The sequence below is a fragment of the Macrotis lagotis genome, chromosome 4, assembly GCF_037893015.1.
Source record: "Macrotis lagotis isolate mMagLag1 chromosome 4, bilby.v1.9.chrom.fasta, whole genome shotgun sequence".
Taxonomy (NCBI): domain Eukaryota; kingdom Metazoa; phylum Chordata; class Mammalia; order Peramelemorphia; family Peramelidae; genus Macrotis; species Macrotis lagotis.
Window position 1 is genome coordinate 241,319,552 of NC_133661.1, and position 23,392 is coordinate 241,342,943.

Genomic DNA, 23,392 nt, shown 5'->3' on the forward strand with positions numbered 1-23,392 from the left:
GCAATTGATCTTTAAAAGAATAAGCTAAGTGAATTTATAGTACCACTATTTCTGATCATCAGTCTTTTGTCCAGTGCTGTCACTTTAGACAATATTTTAGTAAGTGATTTCATAATTTCTTAGCCTACAGATTATTAAAGCTATATAAAGGAGAAGAAAACAACTATAGGTAGTCACAGTAACAATGGACAGTAGTAAAGGAGGATATAGAAAAAAGCAAAAGAACATAAAAAACTAACACAGGAACTCACACATTCCAAGAAGTCAAGGCCCATTTAGTCTAGTGGTGCATATAATTTAATGTGCCTGGAGGAAACTCCTCCTAGACCTCTTCATCAATTAATGTATATTTCAGCTCAGTAAAAATGATTACACTTGTCCAAAAGTAAAATGAGTACTCTGAGAGCTGATATCTTCAGGTGGAGATTGGATGACCACTTTGGCATTGCGGAGTGGGAATTATTCCTTCAGGTATGGGTTCCACTATATAACCTCCAGAGATTCTTCTAATTCTAATGATCTAATTTTTCTCTTGTTCTTTCTAAAATTTCCCCTAAGATCAAATAAATCTGTTTAAATAGATAAGATAAATCATTCATGCTTCCACAGGCCTTTTCTTAATATTTGAAAGGAAAGAAAAATAGAATGGGTTTAGACTTTACTGAAGAAAAAAAATAATATATGTAGAATTGTATCTTATCTTACTTATAAACTAGACTCCAGATCCTTCCTTGTTCTTTGGTTTCCTGTTGTTCTTTGGAAAATCAACTGTCTTATTTGTAACCATCAGTCCAACCCTAAAGAAATTGTATATATATAACTATTGAAAATATTCCTTTCTTGTTGTCATTTTAAACAATTTTATTATTTCTCCATAAACCATAATTTGAAAAACTTCATGTTGCCATTCATTGATTTATTAATGAGCTGATCAGCCACTTTCAAGTCTTGCCCACATATGAAGCATTACATTTATATCCTAAAGAGTGTATTTGTTGTAGTTTCCTGTGCTTTTCATTTGTTTATTTTCTTTGAGAAAGCTTCTATGTAACCTATAGACTCCTTAAAGTTCATAGTTCCTTTTGTATTTATACTACAGCACCTGAGACTTAATAAATCCTGGGATTTATTAAGCTAAGGCTTTTTTTCCTCCATTGGACCTTTGACTTTGGAACATTCATATTGTGTAATTACAAGTTGCTACTACCTTAATATGACCCTTATATGTGTATTATATTAAACATATTTATAATATGTATACAATGTATATAAATTTACATGTACTTCTAAATGAAAAAAATTATTAAATGGAGGAATTTATTCAACAAATATAATTAAATATATGGTTCTCAAAATTGAACCCTAAAATTAAACACTGAAGCTCTGAGAGAGTATCACTGAATTTATATCAAAGGATATAGGTAAGAATCTTGCTACTCATCAAATGTGTGATCTTGGGAAATCATTTAAACTATGTGAGCCTCTGTTTTCTCTTCCATAAAGTGATGAGGTTATTTTGTCTCAGTATTTTGTAATTCCTATGAGATTAGCTTAGTTTATTTGAATTAGTACTCGATTGTCTATGGTGGCAGTTTGAATATAATTTGGTTTTTTTTCTTCCCTTTTTAAAAAAACACATTTCAAATATTGAGATGGGGAAATAAAGAAATTAAATTTTTTATGCTTCTAATTATACATTATGCTTTTTTTTTTGCAGAACCGTGTATATGCTTTAGAAAAGGTAAGTAAATTTTCCTTCTTTCTATTTAAATTATTCCTACTTCTCGATATAGTTTTCAGAGTATTTACAAAAAGAGAAGAGGAAAATATTTCTAATGTTTCACCTAAGCAGCATTGGGGAAAGTGAGCTAGATTTAATTGAAAAGTATGTTGATACAGACTCATAAATTTAAGCATATTTGAGAATTTAGAGTCTTCTGAGGATTAATTATGCTGAAAATGTAAGTATTAAACTATAGAAGACATAATTGGTATTCTAAACATAGGAAGTTTCTTTCACACATTTATGTATCTCCAAACTTCCAAAGGATCTTGGTTGAATGGAAAATGAGATCAGATTTCATTGTATGGATAGATTAGCAATTCATTTTTCAAGAGTTTTTACTACTGATTCCAAAGGAGGCAAGGCAGGAGATAATCACACAAGTAAAATTGGTAGATCACAGAGTTGTTATTCAGAGATGTGTTAGATAATTTTTATTTTAAAAGTCAGTTACTTGTTTGTTATTAAAGTAAAACAAAGCCTGGTGGACCTAACAATCAGTGTTGCAATAATAGTATTTCATGCATAGTGGGGAAAAAATGAGAAAAAGAATAGCTTGCAAGTAGCAAAGTGAGCCTCAGTTGTAAGTGGATGAGAAATTTTAGTAGTAATTAGGTCTGGCCTTGCTGAGAAAATAACCTACTCATTGCATTTGTGATAGACCCTTGGAGGATGTTCTAGCTTTTGTAATTTTCTGTCTTTCTTAAAAGTATTGGGGTCCTTCAATATAGAAATATTCCCTTTAAAATTAGAGAGTATCATACTCAGCCTTTTATGAATTTGTTTTTAAAAACTTAAATAAAAATATTTAAAAGATATCATTTATAATTTAACATTTGCATGATAACAAGTTATTACCTTCAAGTAGAAATCAAGATCAGCCAACGAACCAGCCAAGTGGATGTGAAGATAATAATTTACTAGAGTCACTTCTTTGCCAGAAACAGGGGCAAAGAAAGATAAAGTCAAGAGGGTTTGAGATGAAGAGAATGTAAGAAGAAGGATTTCCAGTTCTTACCTGAGAGAGGAAATATGGTGTGGGAAGTTTAAAAAGGGAAGAGAAGACTTGGAACAACTTCTAAGAGAAATGAGATAGGGAGTTTATTTAGGGAAGACTTCCTTGTTGCACTAAGATCCAGTTAACTCTGGAAAAAAGAGTGAAGCTGACAACTTTATACAACTGCCTCACTTTAATCTAATTTACATGCCAGCAAAAATATCACCCCATGATGTCAAAGGTCCTCTTTGAAAACAGTACTGATAAGGATCCATAAGGTTAGATTATGTGACTTTGTAATGTACCCAGTCAGTAGAGTGGCAAGACCTCCTCAAGATGTTTACAGTAGTTGGTGAATACAAGCAGAAGAGGTATATGGTAAGAGAAATCCAGGGCTGAGATTTTAGTGAGGAAAACACCATGTAAAAAACTAAATTGACATTATTGTTCACCATTCTCTCTTACCTCTAATCAGAAGTGCTCCATTTTCTCTGAACATAACTTGTATAATTTTTACCTCTGTGTAATGTTTATGCCAGTCCCACCTCCTTATTTCCTATATGAATCCAATACTCCTTTCCTAAGTGGACTGCATTCCATTTCTTCCTTCAAGCCTTCTTGGCTACTCCTAAGCCCAGAGTGTTCCTTCTCTCTATTCAGCTACTATCCTTATTTATTATATGTATAATTTGGCATTTATCATATATTGCCTTGTTCTTTTAGTTTACTTTTTATACATTTTTTGTTTCATCAATGAATCTGCTTGTTCTTAGAAATAAAAGTTTATTTCTTAAAATTCTTTGTATTTCCCCTAACGATCTATCATAGTGTGTAATAAATATGTACAAACAATTTCCAATTATACTGTTTGATGAAGTGGGTCTCTCACACAGGAAATTTATCATTCCAAGTACAACTTGTTTGAATGGAGAGAATATTTATAGCTTGACTTCAGGTGTTTCTTTCCAGAAATGCTTTAATTAGTGACAGTTCCAGAAGTTAAGCCTAATTAAGTATTCAAATCTTTTAGATGTTTGGAAGGGGGAGAAAACAAGCATTTGTTAAAGAACTATTATAAGCTAGGCACTGTACTAAGAACTTTACAAATTTACCTCCAGTAATCCTCATGACAACTTTATGAGATAGGTTCTATTATTAACTCTTATTTTTTTAGTTGAAGAAACTGAGGAGACAAAGATAAAGTTACTTGCTCAGGGTCACACAACTATCTGAACTCAGATCTTCTGACTCTAGGTGCAGCTTTCTATCAACTCTATCACTTAGCTGCAGTAGATATTCTATGCCTTTCAGCTCTAAAGTCCCCAAGTTTGTTCCATTAAAAAAATAAGATCCTTACAAGTAGGGATTATTTCATTCCTTAAGTTTGTATTCCTAGTACCATGGATAGTACCTAGATGCTGGGGATACAAACAAGTAGGTAGTAGGTCTTTAATAAATGCCTATTGATATATATATATATATATATATATATATATATATATATATATATACACACACATATATATATAACTCAAGACAATATATATATATATATGTATAATATGTATATGTGGGTATATTCCCTACAAATTTACATTTTTTGTTCATAGGGTTGATCTCCCCATATTACTCTACATGGACTGGAGAATTAAGAAATGGAGAACTGAATTAATAAGTTTATTGGATCACACATATGGAACTGAAAGGGATTTCACAAGATACCTAATAGAATACAAGATTACAAATTTAGAGGTAGAGAAAGATCTAGTTCAATCCTCTCATTTTGCAGGTGAGAAAGACCCAGAGAAGTTGAGAGCAACTTGATTAAGATCATGCATATAAAGTAAATAAGTAGCAGAGGGAGAATTTGAACTAGGTTCTCCGATTCTAGAGACAGGACTCTTAATTCTGTACCTGATGAATGTCAATCTAGCTATCGGACTAGTAGCAGTTATGACATCTTTTCTTAGGAAAAATGCATTATAATGGTCCATCTATGAGTTGACCTAACTAACCATCAGTGATTGTAGCATTGGCTCAAATAGAACTTAGTTTATATGGAGAGGATGATCTTGCTTTTGTGAACTGTTATATCACAATGGTCTTCCTGGGCTACTTTTATGAGTTATCTCAATGGAAAGCTATTTCAACAGAGAAGGTAGTTTAAATTCCAGATTTTTATAGAGTTTTATTACTAAAGATTCTTAATTTTTTACTCCATCAACTTTGGTCTGAAGAATAAGCAACTTTTAATAATATTGACAACTTTTTTATACTTTTAATTATAGTGCTGCCAGAGGCCAATGAATAAACTTAATTTTAAGAACTTGTTGAGAACCTATTCAGGTCTGTGATTCTAGGAGCCATAAAATGCCTATCGTTCAGTTGAGTACAGTGTTAAATGAATTATGTATGTTTATTATTATGTCAAAGACAAATAATTTTATTATTCTAGAGCATTAAAATGATCATTTAACATTTTAATTTTTATGCTTTTGTTTAATTTTAATCATTGTTAATTAAAATATTCCATAATCCACTTAAATAATGTTATTTTTCTTATGGTAACTATTTAAGATCTTAATTAATCCCAAAGGACAGTTTTGAGAATAAGAATTTTAAATACCTCTTGACCCTAGCAATGATTGGCAAGCAAGAAAGACAAACATAAATCCTTTCCAAGGCCAATCCCTTTAGAAACAAATTTGTCCCATCCCCTCCTATTTTCTCTAGCACATCATATCCTCATTTATGTTCCTGTTAATCTCTCAGATCTTCAACCTTCTCCATCTACTGATTTCTTCCCTGATAGCATCAAAATTGCCCAAGATTTCCCCATCCTTAAACAAAACAAAACAAAATTTGCTAGAATGTAGTATCCCACTACCCTAGCTATCATCTTATGTCTCCTCCCTTTCTCAGTTAAACTCCTTGAAAAAACTGCCTACTTTTGCTGCTCTATTTTCTCCCTTGTCAGTCAACTCTTTGTAGTCCAGCTTCCATCCTCATCTTTCACCTGAAAGATTGCTGTCTTCAAAATTACTATTTATTTCTTAATTTCCAAATCTAACAGATTTTTCATTGTCTTCATCTCTTTTTGTCCTTTCTGCTGATTTCTCAGTGTTGACTACCCTCTCTTCCTTGATGTTATCTCTGCTCTGAGTTTTGGTGACATTGCTCTTGCTTTATTTTTCTCCTTATTCCTATTGTCTTATTCCTTCTCAGTCTCCTTTGCTAGCTCCTGGTCTCTATCACATCCTAAGATATTCCCTCAGATTCTTTTCTAGGTTGTTTTCTCTTCCCTCTCCACACACTCAATAAATTTACCAGTTCTCCTGTGTTTAACTATCATATCTATGCAGATGATTCACAGGTCTTTATATCTAGTTCCTTTCTCCCGAGCTTCAATCCCACATCATATTTGTTCATTGGACATTTCAAAGTGAATGCCCTTGAAGTAAAATTCAACATATATAAAACTGAACTTATTATTTTCCCCAAAAACCTTTTCTTTAATCTAGTCTACCTAGTCCATAATCTTGCCATTATCCTTGACTCCTCCCTTCTTCTCATCTTCTTTATCCAGTAAACTGCCAATCTTGCCTATTCTAACTCCAAGACAGCTTTCTTGTCTAATGTCTTTTCTGTACTAATAGCCACCACCTTAGTTCTAGCCTTCATTGCATCTAACCTGAATTATTCTTGCAGTAGCCTCATGATTGGTCTCTGCCCTGCATCTTTTACCATCCTGGATCTCCAGCACTTCTTAAAAAGTTATTTGCCAATTTTTACAGCAAACTTTCCTAATAAAGGATCTATTCCTAAACTATATAGAGAACTGAGTCAAATTTGTAAGAATGCAAGTCATTCCCCAATTGATAAATGGTCAAAGGATATGAATAAGCAGTTTTAAGATGAAGAAATTAAAGCCACCTATAGTCATATGAAAAAAATGCTCTAAATTATTCTTGATTAGAGAAATGCAAATTAAATAGCTCTGCTACCACCTGACATCTAGCAGATTGACTAATATGACAGCAAAAGAAAACGATCAGTGTCGGAGGGGATGTGATAAATGCACTGTTGGCAGAATTGTGAACTGACCCAACTTTTCTGGAAAGTAATTTTGAAATATTCCCAAAGGGCAATAAAACTGTGCATACCCTTTGAGCTAGTAGTACCATTACTAACTAGGTCTGTATCCCAAGAAGATTATAGAGAATGGAAAAGAACCCATATATACATAAAATTTATAGGAGATCTTTTTGTAGTGACAAAGAATTGGAAATTGAAAGGACACCCAACAATTGAGGAATAACTGAACAAATTATGGTATATGAATGTGATGGAATGCTATTGTTATGTAAGAAATCATGAGCAGACTGATTTCCCAAAAAACCTAGAAAGACTTACATGCTGAGTGAAGTAAGCAGAACCAGATTACTTTACACTTCAACAGCAACACTTTGTGATGATCTACTATGATGGACTTAGCTCTTCTCAGCAAGACAAGTGATCAAAGACAGTTCTAAGAGACTTGTGATTAAAACTTCCATCCTCATCCAGAGAAAGAACTAGGGAGTTCTAGGCACATAACAGATGCTTAATAAATTCTTCTAGATTAATTAATTGGTACAAAAACATAGGTTAGTAGAGACTACAAGTACTACTAGTTAAGTTTACAGATCAGAAAATTGAGGTTTAGAAAGAATAAGTGATATATATAGGGATATATAAAACACAGTAACTTAAGTTCCAGCTCTAGAACAAATAATGGGTGATAATTTTGGAAAGGGATACGCTGGGTCCAAATGATAATAGCAGATACTTAAATGGTGCTTTAAAGCTTATATCATTATGTCTTTTTATACTTATTGTGGTTTCTATGACTCTATATATTTCACTCATTTTTAAAATGAGAAAACTGAGGTTCAGAAATATTTAAGTGGCCTTCCAGTGGTGTCACACAATATCAAAGGTGGCATTCAAAACTAGGTCTTTCTGGGGGTGGCTAGGTGGTGCAGTGAATAGAGCACCAGCCCTAGAGTCAGTAGTACCTGAGTTCAAATCCAGCTTTAGATACTTAATAATTGCCTAGCTGTGTGACCTTGGGCAAGTCACTTAACCCCATTGTTATAAATAAATAAAATTTTTAAAATAAATGAAAATAAAATAAATTTTAACAAAAAGACCTTGGGCAAGTCACTTAGCCCCTTTGCCCTAAATCATTTTTAAATAAATACATAAATGAATGAATAAATAAAATAAAACAAATAAATAATTTTTAAAAAAGACCTTGTCAGACTTTGAGATAGTCCAGGCATAAGGTGGGGGTCAGGATTAGATTGATAATAGAAATGAGATAGAAGAAATATAAGATATGATATGAAAGAAAAATAAATAGAATTTGATTTTATTGGATGAATGACAACAAAGTTGACATGATAGTAGAGCCATAAAGAAATGGCAATTTTGTAGTGATAAGAAAGCACAAAGATTTGAGATTGGAAGTTTCATTGGAAGTCCCAATGAAAACCAGTTCTTTGGGCATGGAAAATAGAGAGGTGGTAGGTAAGAAGGCCAAAATAAACTTCAAAATCTTGGAATATCCATAGTCTGAACATGCTGCTAGGTAACTAAAGTAGACTGCAGGAAAATGTCAGTGGACTTGAAGTCAAGTAATTGTGAAGCCAGAATGTCAGATGAGTCATCAATATAAATGACATCACCAAGGATAATAACAGGAGACAAAGTAGACAAAAAGATATATAATCCATGAGCCATTATTGTTAAATCATAAGGAATAAAGAGAGAACCAGTGATTTCCTCATTGTAGGGAATTGTTCATATGAGAAAACTCCTTCCAATGCAAATCATTACATTCTTTACAATCTGTAATCTTAGATTGTTACCTAAATACTAACATGACAAGGGATCTTCCTAGGGTCAAGCAGTCAATATGTGTTGAGGACAGAACTTCAAATCAAGTCTTTCTGGTACTAAGGCCAGCCCTTCTTTATTGAAAAGAACTTTAGAAAACTAGTCTGGCAACTAATTGCAGGATTCAGTAATGACTTTTTTGACATTCTGAACACATTGTTTGAATATTTCCAGTTTTAGCCCATTTAAATGATAGACAATTGACAGGAAGTATTGCATGATGTTGAATAAGAATCTTACATTGGGGGTGGCTAGGTGGTGCAGTGGATAAAGCACTAGCCCTGGAGTCAGGAGTACCTGAGTTCAAATCCGGTCTCAGACACTTAATAATTACCTAGCTGTGTGGCCTTGGGCAAGCCACTTAACCCCATTTGCCTTGTTAAAAAAAACCCCAAAAGAATCTTACATTGACCAAAACTTCTGCCCATTGTTCTTAATTCTAAATTCTATGACTTGTTTTATCTTTGGCACAACACAGAAGCATCTGTATAATAGTCCTTCAAATATTTGAAATCACTGAAGATTAAAATACTTTTCAAATCCAGTGTGACTGGAAAGGCCCTGCATGACTAACCTTAAGAGAACTAAAACAGAAAATTATTTACTTCATTTTTCTGTTTACACTCTCTATGATACTTTGGTGAAAACACAATAGACTATGCTGATTTTTACAATAAAAATTATATGGCAAGATAGATTGGCCTAGGGGTTTCTATTTAAGCAACAGCAGATTCTGCCTTTTGCTTTGAATCAGATGAAACATTTTTTAAAGTATTTTTAAGAATTATATTTTCAAATGATGCATGTCTTTCTTTCTTAAAGTTATATTAAGTAATTTTTCATGATCCAGAACAAATGTATTATTTGTATTGTTTTGTTTTGCCTACTTTTTAAAATCAACTCCTTTAATCAGTGCTTCTAATTCAAGTCAAATCCTTTTAACTTTGATTGTTAATCAATGAATCATATAAGTTTTTCTGGATTTGAATGCTAACTTGTGATGGCATTTGGGGAAGAATTAGCAAATTTATAAGAATTATGAAGAATTGCCAAACATCAGAGGGAACACATGGGAAACTTTTTTCTTAATTAAAGAAGAGAAAAATTCAATGATATAAATGCCTTCTGAGACCTCAGCAAAAAGATTAGGAATATGGCTAAATAATAGAAATTCATTTACTAATTTTTTAAACTTCTTTACATGATTATTTGATTCTGTCAGTGTGAGAAGTGGAGAAATGAAATCAATAAACACCACAATAAATAGTTGATAACAATGCCTTTTTAGTCCTCTTATAGAAAACTTGATCTAAAAATCTCAGCAATGAACCAGGAAAATGACAGTGTACAGGGATTTGCCACAGAATTATACAAGGTAGACAGCTTTTTTAGAGTATATGAAATATGATTTGATAATAAAAAAGCAATGTTTAGGCAACATACCTATATAAAGCATTACAAGTACCTTCAGTGGCTATAACAGATCAATTCCAGTGGGAAGACAAAGTCATTTTTACCTCATTAGAAATATTTGTGGGCTTGCCGTTCAACCAGCGATTCAATTAGACCACAAAAACTTAATTCCTGCTTTCAACTTTTATTTGCACACCAATGTAGTATTACATATATCTGTCTTTTCACTTTTCCAACATGGCTTTTTGCTGACTATTTGGCAAAAGTCATTTTTTTCCTAGAACTGACTCAGGCACTTAGAAAGGATTGCTGACACTGCTTCTATCCCTATAAAACGTCAGATCCCAACAGTGCAAACTGTGAGAGATTCCTACAAATGTTACCAGTCTGTAGAAAGACAGCTGCGTAGGAAACTGCACAAAATTATGAAATTATAGCCTAAGGATAACAATGTGGAAACTTATCTCATTTGTCTAATTTAAAAGTTACTCAGTTTTTTTTTTTTAATAGGACCTTGACAAACACAGGTTCTTACCCTGTGGTCCACAGGGTGTTTGAATAGACTTCAGGATATCTTTTAATTTTTTATTAGTTTGTTAAGTGTATTTCAAATAATTGGTTTCTCTTATAACTTTATATATTTTATGCATTTTAAAACATTACTGTGAGAAAAGTTCCATTAAGTTAATAAGACTGCCAAAAGACTTCATTTCCCAAAGAAAAGTTAAGAATCCCTGACCTAGATTATTGTTGACCTTGTCTGCCAGATTCTGCTAAGTAAGCAACACTGTCTTGATGAATAAGTCACTAGAGAAGTAAAGTGAGTCTCTGATTGCTAGAACACTCTTCACTAAATTATTACTTCTTTACACTAAATAGTATGCTAATGGTCTGAGAGAATTAATTTCTACCTAGTGCCTGAGTTTATCTAAGAATAGTAATTTCTCAGGAACCAGTTCCTTAAATGTTAATAGTTTGGGATGTTTAGAAAAAAATGTTCCCCATGGTACAATTGTACTAGCAACTTAGAACAAAACTTCCATGCTAAGTGAAACTTGCCTTTATGTCTTTACAAACTCCAACTTTGGTGTTACAAAACCAAAGCCACGTTCATCACGTTTTCTCAAGTCTTCTGAACCCTTTCATTGAAGTTGTCTGAAAGGTACTGTCAAGTTGGCTATCCACCAGGTGAATGAAACTCAGTAGATTTTGCACAGTTTTGACCCAGAATCAGGTGAAGCTCAGCAGTTTTGGCTACACTTCATTGTAAAATTTTGGATTCGTTCAAACTTGACACTTCCTGGGAATCCATTCAAACTGAAACCGGAAAAGAGTTTTGCACAAACCCCATGCTCACCAAATCTGCCAAGTTTCCCACTGCTCTAATGTTAGTGTAACTTCTGTGTATTCGCATTGAGGGCAAACGGAAACATCCTCATGAATCTCTCATGAGGGATCTTGTTTGAAACAATCCGGACATTCTCCTTTTGCCACCTTGTCCCCAAATACAGAGACTGTATTCTGTATTTGAATGTATGAAAATGTGTGTATGCATTTGGGGGTAATAGGGTCATTTTCAAGGAGTTAATTTTCTAAATATTATCTAAGACATACTTTTTTTTGGCCAAATGAGAGCAAAGATGATCAAGTGAACTTTTTTTTACTTGGAGTTATGATGCTATAGCAAAATTTGATGACCTCTTTTAAAAATATGTCAATATTAATGGTTTCTTTTAACCTGAGAAAATGAATTGTTTCATCAAATACTGTCAGAATTCTCCTAGATTTGCTAGCAATAGAAAAGGTATCACTGAGAGATTATCTAATGAATTTAACTTCACCTGCAGAAGAGTTTAAAGTCATTCAATTGCTCAGTGTTTGGAGGTCAGTCTGACAGCTTCATATCTGGTAGTTGATAAGTAGCTCTGTTGCCTATCCAACTCCTTGGCTTGATGGTATGTTTTACGGTCTTGTTATAAACACTATTAATAACACTGTCTGTTCTCCAGGTAAAATGTTGCTATTTTGTATTTTGAGAGTACAGTAAGTGTTACAAGTCACAAAGTACAGAACCATTTTGGAATTACTACAAGGAAGGATGTTTCTTTTCTCTGAGAGAAAATATCTGATAACAATCCTCAGATTAATCTTTTGTAATATAAAGTGGAAGTATTATTAAATTGATACTTTTAGTAAGACTCCAGGCAATAAAGTTTAGCAAGTATTCATTAAAACCCAGATTTATGTATGGCCCTTTATGTATGGCTCTGAGGTCATAAAGATGAAAATCTTTTGTCCTCATGGAACCTATAGTTTAATGGTCCAAGCTTTGTACAAGTATATAGATGATGATGCAAGGTAGAAAGTAATGAGGGCAAGAGAAATCTGAAGAAGAAATGTTATAGGAAAATTTGAGGATGAAGGAATGGCTTTCAGATTAATTTTTAACAATTCCAAACTAATTCTTCCTGGAGAAAATGTTTGAAAGAATCATACATTGTCAGTTGAAGTCAATAGTAACTTAAATAGATCTGAGTCTTTATTATTAATGTGTGCACTCCCTCCAGCAGTACAGAGACTCCATCATAAGTCTTCCATGCTGTGTACTAAAATAGGACATTAGGCACAAAGGACAAAATGCTGGGCTTGGAGTCAGAAAGAGCTGAATTCAAATATAGCCCTAAGTACTTACTAGTTGTGTGACTGGGTAAATCACTTAATCTTTGTCTGTCTCAGTTTCTTCAACTAAAAAATTAAGATAACACTATCCTACATCACAGAAGGGTGAGGATTGAGTTAATTTTTGTAAAAACGTTTATCACAATGTTTGTTATCCTGTGCAACTCTTGTCTATATCTTCCTATAAATCTTCCATCTAATGTGCTGGGAACTTTGTCCACTTTTCTCAACATTATTGGGGTGTCATGAAGCCCATGGATTGGTGGTTGCTTACTTAAAAGGAAATGAAACCATCCTTTAATTTTAAATGCATGACTGACTCTTTATTAACTGTTCAAAAATCTGAGGCTTTACCTTCATAGAATTCTAGAAGATTAAAGGGATCCTGCTTATTTACTCTTCAGACCTCACCTTCATAGAATTATAGTTTATTAGTTAGAAGGGAGACCTGAGAAAGAGAATCTAGTGACTTCTTCCATTTTACAGTTGAGGAAACTGAGGCCCAGAAAGCCTAAATGACAAAAATTCACAGGACTAAAACAGATTTCTTGATTCTTAGGGTTGTGCTCTTTCCATCATGTGCTGCTGAGGATAAGAAGTTATTCAGAGAAATTGTACAATTAACCAGTGAATAAGTGGAAGGGAAGAAAATTAACCTCATTTGTAACTTGTAGTCAGAAGTCTAAAACAGTGGCAGGCACCACTCAGCTAAACCCTAAAAAATGAAAAGAATATACCCTGAAATGGTTTCCAAATGGACTTTAATACTCCAAATTCATTCTTGTGTATCTTTTTGATATCATTTAAGAAATGGTTAGGTGAGCCTATATCTCCAGCTCTAATGTGAATTCATTATATGACATTGAGCACCTCACATCTGCATCTGAACAATAGTTCTGATACCACTTACATGTGGGAGCTGTCAAGTTTATTTAGAGCTTTTAATCAACTTTGATCTTGGATGAAAAGCTAGAGAGAGTACAAATTGTCACTATTAGCATCATTAATAAAAATCTATATAAAGAGGTTTAATATTAATAATTAAGAGAAAAATTCTAAGCTGTCACTGTCCCAAAGGTTTTATACTTTACTATCAAATGCTGAAAGACTTAAAAACAAGTCTATCAAACTAGCCCTTTCCTCATTATTCACATTTAGGTCTTGTTTTTGAGATTATTTTTCTAACTTCATGGTCTCCCACAAATTATCTCCTGGAACTTCTCCAGCTTTTCCCATCATTAATCTTCTCCTGATCCTCGATCCCACCCATAGATATAAAATTATGACCTGAGACTTCTGGTATTCATTATATAATGGTTACACAGTTAGGTAGAATAGTGAAGAATGTGCTGGCCCCTAGAGACAGGAGGACCTAAATTCAGATCTAGCCTCAGACATTTACTAACATATGATCCTTGGTAAGTCACTTAACCCTCTTTGCCTCAGTTTCCTCATCTATAAAATGAACTGGAGAAGGAAATGGCAAAATACTCCAGTATCTTTGCCATGAAAATCCTATTGTGAAGAGTTAGACAAAACTGAACATCAAAAAAATCATTATATTCCCATTGGCAAACCTTATTTAGAGTCATTTTATATTTGTTGAATTGAACTGAACCAAAGAGAGTTTTGGCCAAATGAACACATTATGATATAATTTGTAAATCTGTAATTTGTAAATCAACATTAGATTGTAAAAGTCAATTCTTAAAGCACTTTAAATATTATTATATTTAATTTCCATATTGCCTAGGGATGAGGATTTCTACTTTCACATTTACCACCTCTTATAGCTTATATACTCTTCTTTAGGTTTCCTTTTTTTCCCCCAGTATATTATGGAGAGGCTAAACTAGAAAACTTCTTAGAAACCTTCTAGCTCTAAAGCATGTTTCTCAGTAATATCTGACTCTTTGTGACTATCTTCTGAAATTTGTCCAAGCTCCTGTTCATTGATTCCATGGTACTATTTATCATCTCATCCCCTACAATTCTTTTCCTTTTGTCTTCAAATATTTCCCAACATCAGAGTCTTTTCTAATATGTCTAGTCTTTTCACTATGTGGCCAAACTATTTAAGCTTCAGCTTCAGTATTTGACCTTCCACTTCATGACCTGAATCAATTTCCTTAAATATTGATTGATTGAGCTCCTTTTTGTCTGAGACACTTTTTTTTCATTTTCTTTTGCAAGACAACAGGGTTAAGTGACTTGCCCAAGGTTACTCAGAAAGGTAATTATTGTCTGAGGTCACATTTGAAATCAGATTCTCCTGACTCCAGGGCTGATGCTTTATCCACTTCACCTCCTAGCTGCCCCTAAGAGACTCTTAAAAGTCTTCTCTAGCATCTGTCCTGTAGCTCTCAGCTTTCCCTATAGTCAGAGTCATACACAGCTACTGAAACCAAAACAATAACATGACTTTGTCTATAAAGATGTGTATAAGCTTTGTCTCTGCTCTTTTGCTCTAAAGCTATAATTATTCTGGAGAGGGAAGTAGAGATATAACAATTAACACTACTTATATCTATTGAGTAAGGGCTTGCATTAACCACTTCCACTCCCTTTCCTTCTTGATTCCCCTTTTGATGGGGAGGAGTTGAGGTTTCATTAGGGAAAACATTTTTTCTAGTCTTCTATGAGTTATGTTATAGTAAAAATATCTCATCTCTGAATTCATGTGATATTCATGCCAAGATATATTTACCACATTGAAAAATTATAAAAGTAAAAATTGAAGTTTTATTATTATGCTCAAGCATAAGTTTCAGGCTTCAGAGAAAACAATAAACTTGAACCATCATTAGGATGTAATAATTCCTCTTACAGGCCAAATTACTGTACAGAGTGGCAGATAATAAATTCTTTTACATACTGCAATCTTATTCATTCTTCTTAGGCCTTAAAAATTAAAGAAAAGGTAGTTCTATTATCCCATATTTCCTTTATAAAAGTTGACGAACTCATCATAATCTCATTCCTAAGAAAACCTCATTAAACTAAGCCAAGAATATTTAAAGAGCTCACAAATAGGCTCATTGAAGGGGAAGATTTATATGTCCATTTATATGTTCCTGACCAAAGAAGTCCTCTGGTTTCTTATCAAGGAATGTTTTTTAAGGCTTTAAGTATTTTTTCACCACCCAAAGGACAGGTTTTGGGCAGGTCAGTCAATATTAAGAAGACAAACTTTCAGTTAACCAGTATTTGAAGATGAATAAAAGTAAGTCATTATTGTGTGATATTAATGACATCACTCAAAATATTTCTGAACCTACAGAGGAAAGCCTTATATTTACCCAGACATTCATGCTTGTATCCTACAATATAATTTCTGCCATTTCCTAGCCCAGCTCATTTTATCAATAAGGAAACTGAATCAAACAGGGTTAAGTGACTTGCTTAGGGTCACACAGTTACTGAGTATCTAAGACCAGATTTGAGCTCAGGAAAATGAAACTTCCTGACTCTTAGCTCATTCTGACATAGTTGATGAACAATAGAATGCCATCCTTTAAAACAGTGGATTGGAAAGCCTAATTCTTAGATTATTGATGATCTTCTATTTGATCTTCCAGGTAGAAGTACAAGGAGCAAAGGAAATTATTAATTGCATTTCAAGCTGCATATTTGAAGCTATATATATATATTTTTTTTAATCCAAAATTTATATTTTAATCTAGCCACAAATATGATTCATTACCTGGGTAAATTCTCCATGCTATTTGTTTGTAAATGTAAAACAATGATAATAATAAATATAATAATATTATTATTATTATTATTATATTTTATAACACTTTGTTTTACAAATGCTTTAAAAATGTATCACACCTCACCACAAACCTGGAGAGTGGATACAGCACATTTACCAAAGTCATACAACTAGTGTCTGAGGCAAAATTTGAACTCAGGGTCGACTGACTCTGGGTCTAGGACTTTATCCACTCTGCCATCTAACTTTCCTTAAAGTCTATGATGCCTTTTGCCTTGCCATTATGATACATAGACAAAAGAATTTGAGAAGCATTGTTCCAAAGGCTCCCTGCCCTTTGTACTTAAAATATTTTTAGCATTAACACAGTTGAAATATTTTTACAAGGCACTTAGATTGAATGGTGACACATGCCATGTACATAATAAATGAAAATTTCCAGTAGTCTTGTTCATATTATAGTTTGATGCCTTTCTTCTATCTGGTTGTAAAATTATCTATTGCAAAAGATTTTAATTATTAGAGGTGATAGATCTCTCCCCAATGTTCTTGAAGCCTTGGCTAAATCCTGACTTTTCAGAAGAACATGTAAGAGCTATTGTTCTGTTCTGGTTTTCAACCAACCTACCTACTACAAATTGAGCATTCAGATTCTCTTTAGTCTTACCATCTTTGCAATTAGTCATCAAACCCAGGGTTCTTCTGCATTGTATCTCATGGATTTCTCTCTCTCTCTCTCTCTCCCTCCCTCCCTCCCCTCCCCCCATTTTCACAAATGAAATTTCATGGTTATCTCCTAGTTGGTTTTCCAGCTTCCAGTATTCTGTTCTAAAATACTTTAAAAAAATCTATAAGAATACTTCTCCTCTAACACTGTTTTCTACCTTTTAAGAACTACAGCGTGATTCCTGTCTTATTACATCTAAACCCTCTGCTTAACATTTTGAGTACTTTTACTGCCTCCCTTCTCTTTTTAGCATCTTATATCAAGCTATCTTAGAGCATTTATTATGTGACTGATATATACAGAAGTCTCCTTGGTGCCAGGGCTACAAATAAAAGGAAAGAAATAACCTCTATTTGCAAAAGATTTTACATTCTAATGGAACAAATTTGGAGAATTTAGAAGTGAAAGATTTATATAATTTGTTAGAGTAATTTAAAAGAAGTCAGAAAGATGATTTCAAATCTGGTCTCAGACAATAGTTTTATGACCTTGATCAAGTTTTCATCAGTTTCTTCATTTATAAAACTTAACCTCAGGGTTGTAGTGAGGAATAATTAAGATAACATGCACATCACTTTTCTAATTTTAATGCACAATATAAATGCTAACTAGTATTATTATTATTACTTAATGGGGAAGCAAAAGAACAAATATCTTTTTCAACACAAATGGTACAAAAATAAGCTATGTCCTGGGTCACAGAGAAATAAGAAAATATAAAAAAATAATAAATATGCACAATGTAATAGTAAGGAAACTATGTAACATATGAATATAGCAATTCACACAATGAAATGAACACAATGAAAATAGTAATTAGTACAGTAAACATAAGCAAAAAATGAAAACCTAAGTAGAAACTTAATAATGGACAGATCCATAATGGAAATAATAACTATATGAAAATAATAATTGTAATAATACAGAACCAAAATTTCTAAGGTAGGACTAAAATAGTCCTTGGAGAAAAATTATCTCTGCAAAATGGGAAAAAAAGAGTATTAATGAACTGAATATGCAGTTAAAAAATGGAAAACCAACAACCAAAATAAGAACAAAGAAAGGAAAACTTGACAATTAGAATTTAGAGGCAATTAATGTGATATAAACTATAAATGCTATAAAATTCAGAGCAGAAGGAATCCTTTTCTGACTTGAATAAGAAAAAAAGTGACAGGGAAGAAACAAAATTTAAACTGGATTCTAAACAATAGATAAAACTTCAATGACTTTTCAGATAGAGAAATTGTCTGGGCAAAGGCAAATAGGCAAGGAAATGCAAAGCATTTTGAAGACATGATTCCAGACTTTTCATACACTCTAAACCAGCTAGATGGTGCAGTAGACAGAGTTCTAGTCCTGGAGTCAGGAAGACCTGAGTTCAAGTTTGGCCTTATACCTTTACTACTTGTGAGACAATGAACAAGTCACTTTAAAATATTTAAAATATTTTTTCACCCTCCCTGCTAGCAAAAAAAGGAAAGCAGATCTTCTTGGTCTGGTGTCTTATATTAATCTGATCAAAAATCCACAACTGTTTACTACCTTCAGCTCAAGCCACAGAGAACAAAGATATGGGCAGGGGGATATCAAAGAAAAAAAGCAACTGAGAAATATGATCATCAATAAATATATGTGTATATATAAAAGAAAAACTGAGAAAAAGGACCATCAATAATATAAAGATATAGATAGATAGATAGATAGATAGATAGATAGATAGATAGATAGATAGATAGACAGATGATAGATAGATAGATAGATAGATAGATAGATAGATAGATAGATAGATAGATAGAGATACAGGCCTAAAGAAATCCAAATATAAAAAGCACCCTCTCACATTCAGTAGAAAACTCATTTGTTTGAGCATTTGAGAAGGCTCAATAGTGTTGTCCTAACTCATCCTCATGTGGGGAGGATCTAGATAACTGAATAGGAGTCAAAATAAGAAAGAGTTGGAAAATGTTCCAGTTCTTTCTAAGTCAAGTTTTCTGAGAATGATTTCATTATTTTGTTTATTGAGAATGCCCAGAAACTGAACAGGAGCACAGTAATAAATTCCAGAGTCAAATGTAAATGGATTTTGGGTTTTTTTGATGTTTTCCATCATCCATATCATTGCTTCCCTCCAAGTGTACCATAATTGAGAGTCAACTATAGCATATTGCTCACTCAGGCAAATAATTTATTTTCATTTATTCATCCAGTGGATATTTTTAAACTGCTTTTATGAATGTCATCATAAAAATTAGTGATAATTTAATAGGACTTTTTTAATAGTGTATTATGGATTTATCTTGCACAAAGTAAGTATTCAATAAATATTGAATGAATGAATCATCCAGGAATAAAGAAATACAAAGATACTGAAATACTTGAGGGCATTGACCCATTTAGGAATGATCATGGACTAACCAGAATTTATCAACACTTCTTTCTCATCTGTTGTTCTATGCCTTATATCAATAGTATCTTGTAATTATTATGGGGATGCATTATTAAAGAATATTTTGTGCCAGCTCAGACATATATCCTGACTGATAATTCTCAAAGTTAAGATTTTGTGAAATCTTGTCTGACTTTAAGTACTGAGTATTACATGCTTTCTAGTGTTTTCTGTACAATTCTTTTTAATGCCCAAAGTCATGTGGTTTTTGGCCACTTCAAATTTCTTTGTGTCTAATAAAGCCTGCAGAAGCTTCCATTTTACTGAATTTGTTAAAATGCCTGAGTGTCCAAGTTCAAAGTTCTAAATTGTTTTGGCAAGGGCCAGCTCAGTTTCAGGCCAACAGTGAGGCCACAAAGCTTCATTGTTGTCCCTTTGGATGAGTGCATGGTTTCTACTTAGCAAAACTTTCTAGCAATTTAAATTGCAGGGAAAAAACAATTGATTGTTACAAATGTTAGATGATCTTGAGGATTGAATCCCTTTGTCAACTATTTTATTTCACCTACTCCTTTTCATAGTCATTCTCAAATAAAGGGTAATTGCTGAACTGACAGACTTTACTTAAAAGTATGCATATAGATATAGATAGATATATACACACACTCACCCAAATACACACACATATCCACACTTAAAATAATTTATGATCTGAATGCCTCTCAACCTCTACTATTTATTCAGTACATAACCCAACAGTTCATATTTTTTAAAAATACAGGTCACCTTTCACATTACTTAGAGATGAGGCTATAAGTAACTGCCTACAAAAATGTATCACTGGCACTTTATATTGTGTGTATTTTCAATATCTGAATATAACCCTTCAGTGGTGATTCCTGAACAAGAACTTATATTTTCTATAGTTAAAAAATTCTTCCATTTTACTGATGAGAATTTATTTAAGCTGTCGTAGAAAAGAAAGAAGTACTGTTCTAAAACCTCCCGAAGTATGTTTTGCTTGTTAAAAGTTATTAAATATGAAACCAAACTTTCAGTGTATATACAGAGTTGATTTGATTTATTTTTACATTTGGTCTCAAAGCCACAATGATAAAAATAAAATACATTGCCTGATTTTTATTTCAATCTCTTCCTCAGGACAACACTGTACTAACTGCCAATCACTGGGAACTCATACATAGGAGGATTAACTGTTCACATGCACTTTCAACATCAAAGTGCTGGGTATAGAGTAATGGAAAATGAGTAATTTGTTTTTATCATTCTCATTGAGGCAACAGAGAACATCTCTTAAAGTAAATAATCCTTCATTTCAAGACACAAGAGATTTATAGTCTTCACTACATAAAACAGCATGCTTTTAAGTAAATTAACACGAATCCTATCTCAGGCAGGAAAACTGGTGTTTCTTGCATTTATCAGTTTTTATCAGTGTGCTATATCAGTACCCTCTGTTCCCTGTTAAATAATGAGCAGACAGATATGATTGCTCTCTTCAGGATTACGAGTTCGCATTATGGCACATCATTTGCTGGTTTCTGAGAAATAATTAGCAGTACTTAATTGCACCCTGTGTCAGGTGTTCCCACCATCCTTTTGACTATTTTTGTTCTGCATGGCTAAACCTATGTCTTTTAATAAAGAAGAGCAGGCAGGGCTCTTAGTGATACAAATATGATACTTAATCCACAGCAAAGAGTAATTATACATGACAAACTATTTTTGCTCATATTTTCTTTATGGGTCAACTAAGCTTTTATTCCTCATGTTCCTTTCTGTAACTTAGTCATTAGTGTGTTTAACACTTCAGTTTCCTGTGCCTTCCTCTCATTCTTGCTTTCCTAGTTTTCTTTTATAAATAAATTTTATATATACTTGGAAAACATTTTCTACCACACATATGCCATGATTTTTTCTTTTTTTAATTCTTAGATGTTTTTATATCTTTTGTTTTCACATTTCCTAGGTTTCTCCCTGAATGTCTCACCTTCCCTATTTCCAAAGAGCCATCCATTCCTTGTAGAAAAACATTTTCAAAAAGGAATGAAGAAAAGAAAAGAAATTAGGGAAACTGATCAATTCATTGAAAAAATCTAAAGCTATTTTATGGTACTTCACACACATTCCAGACCCCACCACTTCTATAGAGGAATGAGGAGATATGACTTGCCTATTTTGGAACTGGCCAAGTTTCGAATTCATTGTCTCAGTATCTGTCACCTCATATTTATGATCTCTTATTTTTAATATCTTATCTTTGGAAGATTGCTATAGTATGATGATAGGCAAGCATTCCAAAGGAGCTTGGCACCTTTGGAGTTCTAAACTAACTTCTAGTTGTAGGTCTGGGCATGGATGGAAGATGGAACAGAAGGAGAAGAGGAGAGGGGACAGAGTGAAAGCGTGCCTGTCTTAACTGAAGTGTAAGCCAGGGGAAAAAATCAACAGGATGCTCTGTGCCTCTATTTAGAAATGCTTCTTTCAGAGACACAAAATGACATATAAATAGCATTTTTAATTTGACATGGCCCTCACCCAAGAAAACAAATATAGCCTTCATTTTGTTATTATTTTTCCTTCTAAAATCAATAGCTTTGCTGTCCTTCCTAAGGCAGGAGAACAATTTTTCTGCCCCATGTCAGTGCTCTTAAGTATTGCTAGTCATCAGGCTCCCTTTATTTGTTTTCCTACAGTTAACTTTCTCTTCAGGAAAACTGTTGTCTCTTTCATACACTTTTTGAATGCAGACAAATCCCAGTCACAGCCTGTGGTGAGGGAAAAATAATAAACCAAGTCACTCATCACATGTTGAGGGTTAGGGAAATTGTTATATGTTCAATGTTAAAGAAGTAAAAGACCTGAGATATAATCTAAACCCTGCATTTGGTAGATAAGGAAACTCAAGTCCAGAAAGATTTATATGCCCAAAGTTTGCACAGCTAGTTAGTGGCAAGAAAGAGACTAAATCTAGAACTCTGAACTCCTACATGAATGCTCTATACAATATTATCATGCAAAAAAAATTTGATGAGCACAGTAATACTATCTTGGTAGTTTTACAGTCAATAAACCCTTTCCAGGAACACAGAAAATACATAAGTACTAACTCTTGGCTGGACTGGAGCTAAGATAGATAACTTAAGGCAGGAAAGATTTAGTTGTCTCCCTTAGATCATTAAAGAATACCATAATGAACAAGTCTTAGAAAGAGAACTGGATGACAGGAATTTGTCAGCCAGTTAAATTTAAAATGAGAGGAAGAGAAAAGAGTCTTAATTGTTGCAGAGCAATTGAGATAACAGATGATAACTTTTTTGTTTTCCTAAATATTAGAGTTAAAGGATCTACCCTCTGCTATAATTGTCACTGAAACATAATGCCCTATCTTTGAATTTTCTTCAGACTTCAGAAGGTTTAGTGATTTTATTTTAAAATGCAGGTAATAAATTAACAAAATTAATGAAATGCAAGTTTTAGGCCTTCCTGTATTAATAATAACCATAGGCAACATTTGTAAAGAATGTATCACATACCAGACACTGTCACAAGTGCTTTTCAAACATTATCTCATTTATTTCTCAAGATAATCCTGGGAGGGGGCAGCTAGGTGGTGCAGTGGATAGAGCACTGGTCCTGCACTCAGGAGTACCTGGGTTCAAATCCAGTCTCATGATAATTACCTAGCTTTGTGGCCTTGGGCAAGCCACTTAACCCCATTTGCCTTG

At 33.2% G+C, this 23,392-nt stretch overlaps 1 protein-coding gene across 11 annotated transcripts in view; it reads left to right on the top strand.

The window, feature by feature from the left end:
• Nucleotides 1–23,392, top strand: part of CEP128 (centrosomal protein 128) — a 541,441-nt gene that overhangs the window by 452,062 nt on the left and 65,987 nt on the right. For all 11 annotated transcript variants that reach the window (XM_074235602.1, XM_074235601.1, XM_074235600.1 and 8 more), the window contains one exon: nucleotides 1,718–1,741. In XM_074235602.1, the coding sequence (XP_074091703.1) occupies nucleotides 1,718–1,741 (24 nt within the window). The remainder of the gene's footprint in view (nucleotides 1–1,717; nucleotides 1,742–23,392) is intronic.